Genomic DNA, 6000 nt, shown 5'->3' with positions numbered 1-6000 from the left:
GTTCCTGGAACCACCTAAAGAGAGAATATAAGCAGACAAGACACAGAAGAACACACAGTGAACAGACACAGAAAGCAGACAATGGGGGGGGGGATGGGGGAGGTCAGGGAAATAAAATAAGTCTTAAAAAAAAGGCTCTTAAAATGAAGAAGAGAGTCATGTGAAGATTAATGAGACAATGTAGTTCAGCAAGCTTAGTATAGTCCTGATCTCTAGCAAATGTTCAATAAATGATCTCATTAATGTTATAATAATTATCACTATGATGCCCTCTAGTTCTACTTCTATTTACTATTACTATTACTCTTCAATTCCTGCCATTAAGATGAGTTGGTAATAATAATAATAACTGCTACACAGTGCTAGATTCAGGGGACCCTGCCAAGCTCCATCTCATAACTAAGAGGACCTGTTAAACAGTGGCATTTTAAGGAAGTAAAACAGGGGCAAGTTTGACATTTGATTTAAGCTGTAGTCCTTTGTCATTTCCTGTTTCCCTTTCACTCCCTGTTACTACTGAAGTAGTCTTCCTGTCACTCCTTGTAAACGCACACCAGATGTGATTTGCATTGGCTGCCCTCGCCTAGGTTCACCCCAGGGCAGGAAGGACGGCTGTGTCCACTTTACACCTCCATTCCAAAGCCTGCAAACAGCTGTACTGGAGGGACTGTGATTCTCAAGACTACCCAGACCTGTGTTTGGAGTTAATAGAGCCTTATCTTTATTTCCCACTCTGAGAAAAAATCAGGCATGTATTTGTCATATTTTATTACTACCTTGCTAATTATTGTTACTATGCAGATTGATAACAAATAATCCAGTAGTCCTCAGAGCAACAGTTCTGGAAGCAAAGAAATTAGAACCAGAGAAGTACCTTATATTTCCATGTTTCTTAGATTGCCAGTAATTGTGCTTCAGTTATCTATTGCTCTGCAACAAACTGCCCTAAAACTTGGTGGCTTAAAAACAACAATTTATTATTTCTCACAGTTCTGTGGATTGACTGCATTTAATGAGCAGGCTAACTGAAGGCCAGCTAGGATGACCTGGCTTCTCTCTCCACGTGGGATTTTCATTCCAGCCTTCTTCGCAGCGTGGCACTCTCAGGGCTGTCTTCCAAGAGAGTGAAGAAGAAGCTGCATGTCTCTTGAATCTGCACATCACCTCTATGGTATCCCATTGGTCAAAGCAAGTCACAAGGCCAGCCCTGACTCCAGGGGAAGACAGACTCCTCCCTCCACTGACGAGTGGCAAATTACACTGTAAAGGAGCATGAGAGAATGGTTATTGTGATCTAACATGATTACAAAATTATACATGATGTAAAAGTTAGTGACATTGGTGATGCCGGCATTAGACTTCTCTATTTAAGGTAAGGCTTACCTTGTTAAATATAGTTTGCTACAAATATACTGTAGAAGGTGAACTTTTAAACATTCCAGATGTAAGATAATGAAAATTTAGTTTGTTTGAAGGTGCAGCAATTTGGCTTGCTGGGGTGGCCTGGAATCAGTAACCTCTATAGCATCTATGTGTCTGGAGTATCCACATGGATTCATTCATTCAGGCTTGCATACATTCATTCATGAATACATTTGCATACATATTTGCATTCCTATGCCAAACCCTGTACTGGGCCCTGGAAAGGGGATAATAGCCAGGTTAGACATTATTTCTAAACTCAAGGTATTACTATTGACAATTAACCCTTTCTTCTTACCTATGCTAAGATCAATAGGAACAACTTTTCCTTTGTGAATTTTTTTGCCTGTATTTTTTTTAACTCACCTACTTATTCTTTTCTGTAAGTGATAACTCTTTTTTTCCTTCCTAAGAAGCTGTAGCTCTAACAGGATGAACAATTAAAGAAAATGTCTCATGGCATAGACAACATGTAGACACCCAGGGATATCAATGTTCTTAAACTTACACATAAAGCAAATTAGATATTGAGGGCAAAGCCAGAGATAGAGTAAGACATTAAGGCTACAGGGCTATGATAGGTTAACTGACAGAGCATACAATGACAGCTCACACAAATCTTGGGCACTTTGGGATTTTGCTGTTAGCAGGTACAAATTTGAGTGTAATTCATTCATTCACTCATTTATCTAAAAGTATATATTTACTGTGTTTTTACTATGGCTAGTCCCATTCCAGGTGACTATGTTAGAGTAAAAATAAAAAGTCCATGTTCTCATGCACTTAAATTCTAGTCAGAGGAAACAGAGCAAACAAAGATATGGTCAATCAGGTAGTGTTGAACAGTATGGAGAAAATGTAGGAGATGATTGGAAATCAGCAAAGGAGACTGAGAATGGATGGGCAGTGAAGGAAAAGGAAAAATCATGATCAAATGGTGTCCCATTGGCTAGATGAGGAAAGTATTTCCAGAAAGGAATGGCAGTTCTTTCAAATGCTGCTGAGAGATCAGGTAAGATGAGGAATGAAGACTGGCCATTTTGTTTGTCAATGTGGCAGTCCTTGGTACCCTGCCATTAGCTCTTTCTTAGAAAGTTAGAGAGGAAAGCCATATTAGTTTGAGTTCAAGAGAGAATGGAGGGAAGCATATTTGGCTCAACTGATAGAGTGTCTGTCTTCCTCATGGGAGGTCCAGGGTTCACACCCAGGGCCTCTTGACTGGTGTGGAGCTGGCCCACGCATAGTGGTGATGTGTGCAAGGAATGCTGTGCCACGCAGGGGTGTCCCCCGCATAGGGGAGCCCCATGCACAAGGAGTGCACCCCTTATGGAGAGCCGCCCTGTGTGAAAAAAGTGCAGCCTGCTCAGGAGTGGCACCACACACATGGAGAGCTGATGCAGCAAAATGACACAACAAAAAAAGAGACACAGATTCCTGGTGCTGCCGACAAGAATACAAATGGATACAGAAGAACACACAGCGAATGGCCACAGATAGCAGACAACTGGGCATGGGTGGGGGAGGAGGGGAAGGGGAGAGAAATAAATAAAAAATAGATCTTTAAAAAAAAAGAGAGAGAATGGAAGGAGAGGAAGGAGAGACAAAGAATATGGAAAACTATTTTGAGGATGTTTGCTGAAAAGGGGTGTTGAGAAATGGGACAGTAATTGGAGGGAGATGTGGGCCAAGGGAGAGAATTTTATATGACAGGAAATAAGGCGGCAGGTTTAGTGCTGTTGGAAACAATCCAGTACAGTGGGAAAGTTGATGACATGGGAGAGGGAGAATTGTTGGAATCATGTCCTTGAATAGTTGAGAGCCATGGGTTCTTCTATACCAGATTTCTTCAATCTTTTAAAATCTTGTCATTAAAAAATTTGCATCATTAAAGTTTTGGAGCATATACACCAAATAGTATAGGTTTTAAAATTTTATATCCTACTATAGTAACTTGTTATGTGTATTTCAAAACATCCACAAAAATAGAACCAAATACTGTGGAGGTAAAATACAGAAATGGAATCCATTATTTTCTCTCCACATTCCACACTAGTCTTGCATGGAACACATACACCCAGAAGCACACATACCTCACTTTGGGGTTCTTACCTTTAGATCATGTTGCCATTTGAAAATGATTTACCAAAAAGAAGTTGGAAGGAAAGCTCTTGACCTTTCAGATCTGAGACTCTGAGCATTCCTCCTATTTTGATTAATGTCTAGGGAAGTGTTTTGATCTTAAGCAACTCTTTATAGAGAGCAATGACTTTAAAAGTAATGAGCTTGAGCTGATTTGGTTAAAAGGCTTAATTCATAAGCAGACTCTTCAGATGCTTTTAGAAGTCACTTTTGTCCCATGTTAATGCCACAGAATGCAAAAGAATACTCAGAAAGGGGAACAAACACAGTACGATTTTTATTTGTTGCCATTGGGTCATTTTTTAATACGTCATTCTGTGGCTTTATCTGCTTTCATGATTGGAGGACAAAAGTGCACATCTCATCACAGGTATACAACTACAGTCTTTCACCACATGATAGGACGAATGAGAAAAATTCCATTTCTTCTGTAGTTTCTGTGTAAACAATGGCAGTTGCCAGCTAAAGGTCAAACTAAAGAGGTGTGTCCAGTTTGCAAAAAGTTAAGTGACAGGCACTGGAACTTTTCCCAGAAGACGGTGTCCTTGAGAAATTATTTTTGCTAATTGTAAGGCAGAAATTACTGGCACAAAGACATTGTTCTGAGCTCGGCTAGTATAATGAAACAATGGTGTCAAGTCGAACCTCTATGAAAGCCTGTAAGTTGGTCAAAGGAATCTTTCACAGAGTTCCAGTGTAAACCCAGTTGTAAATTATTATCTCCCGGAATGTCAAAAAAACTGCTCAAGTGCAATCGTCACACTCACAATGTGTAGCTCCTTTTCTCAGAGGGTCAGGCCTAAACTAGCCTCTCCATCACAGGGTATGGCATCATCATCCACATTTCCACTCAAGAGCCTTCCTTTTCCTGAAGACTTGGGCTGTAGGTTCCCTGAGTTGCCCTTTTCTTGGAAGTTATGATAGAAGCAATGACTGCCAGAAAGAGGATCAATAACAAGGCTAGTGTCACTGAGCCCATGGAGGTGAAAATGTCTGAGATCAAGTCATCTGCCAGCTGGAGGAATTGAAATAATTGTGAATTAGAGATCAAAGGCAATATTCAAAATATTCAGGACAATGGAACTACCCTGGAATGAAAACCAACCAGAGCAAGCAGGTAAAAGACCAACCTACGAAATGCAATTCAGATTTTCTTATTCCTAGATAATGTGAAAATGACCATACAGCTGCATCTTAGGTCTATTAGTCTGAAAGTGTGATATAAAGTAGCCACTATATTTACTCAAAGTCTTCATCTCAGTGGCTGAGGACATTTGTGTGAAATCACATGCAAAAAATGAACCCACACACATATTTGTACAAGTTTTCTACATCCACAGAAACATATATTCAGACTCTTTTTCCCCCTTGCCTTAAGTTCTGATTTTGGATGGTAAGAATCATTTTTTTACAGACTTTTGTTGGGAGAGAGAGCAAATTAAATTAGATGGGCCTCATGGGAAAGATACCAAGATAGAGGATGGCCTGTAATGAGCTGGTCTTGCAGGCAGTTTCCACAATTGTCCCTTTGATTTGGATTCGATGTGACAATTGAATGGTTGTAAAAGCACATGAGCTCAAGGCTGAACCCAAATATTTAGAAACAGAAAACTGTGGTAGTGCCCTGTAAGTAGAAACTGGATCCTAGACTCTCAGGGTGTTATATACACAATGGTTTGTTTAATGCTGATTCCAATGTGTTTGACAAGCCATTTTTAGCATACCTGGTATCAGTTTAGCAGTGCGTAACAGGGAACTGTGATTTAGTTGCATAGAAATCCTAAGGACAGTAGGAAGTTACTATTTGAATTTTCTTACTGTTTTCAAAGAAATATTTCCATCAGAGTAAAAGCAGGAGTAAATCATTTACCTTCTCATTTAGCTTTCTCTATGACCCACACTCCATTAACAAACCAATCTGCTGCTACAAATGGAACATTTTAAAATCTTAGGGAATTTTAAATATCCTTGCTATCCTTAGTTTTTTCCCCTTCTGCCTTCATTTAAATATAATATGTACTAATTAATATAATTAATTAATCTTAACAGTATTAATAAAATACTGGAATTTTTTCACAATTTAGTCTTGGGGTTACTCAGTTTGAGACTTGCTCCAATGTGGTTTATTAGTTTGTACATCCATTTGACAATATTTATTGTCTACCTAATTGGTGAGCATTATACTGAGCTAAGAAATGAAAATACAAAAACAAATCAAAGTTTGGGATCTGGAGCTCAGATTCAGGGGAAGGGAGAAGAGAAGGAGAAACATCTATATACAAATAATCATAATACATTTTAAATGTGTTATATATAGTCATAAATTAATTGTATTGATGTATAGGTGGAGTAAAATTGGAATGAGGCACATAAGTGTTCTTTGAAGAATGAGTAACATTCAAATATTTCAAGCAGGAAATTGTATTTGGATGAAATGAT

General features: G+C 38.9%; 1 protein-coding gene across 1 annotated transcript in view; it reads right to left on the bottom strand.

Moving 5' to 3' along the window:
* Window positions 1–4360: 4360 nt before the first annotated feature.
* CRB1 (crumbs cell polarity complex component 1) overlaps window positions 4361–6000 on the bottom strand; it is a 205581-nt gene continuing 203941 nt past the window's right edge. Inside the window, 1 exon segment of the mRNA XM_058309320.1 lies at window positions 4361–4576. Within this exon segment, the coding sequence (XP_058165303.1) occupies window positions 4361–4576 (216 nt within the window).

This window comes from Dasypus novemcinctus, chromosome 13 (genome assembly GCF_030445035.2).
Source record: "Dasypus novemcinctus isolate mDasNov1 chromosome 13, mDasNov1.1.hap2, whole genome shotgun sequence".
Lineage (NCBI taxonomy): Eukaryota > Metazoa > Chordata > Mammalia > Cingulata > Dasypodidae > Dasypus > Dasypus novemcinctus.
The sequence above is the reverse complement of the archived record's forward strand: the minus strand, read 5'-3'. Positions and strand labels throughout refer to the sequence as shown.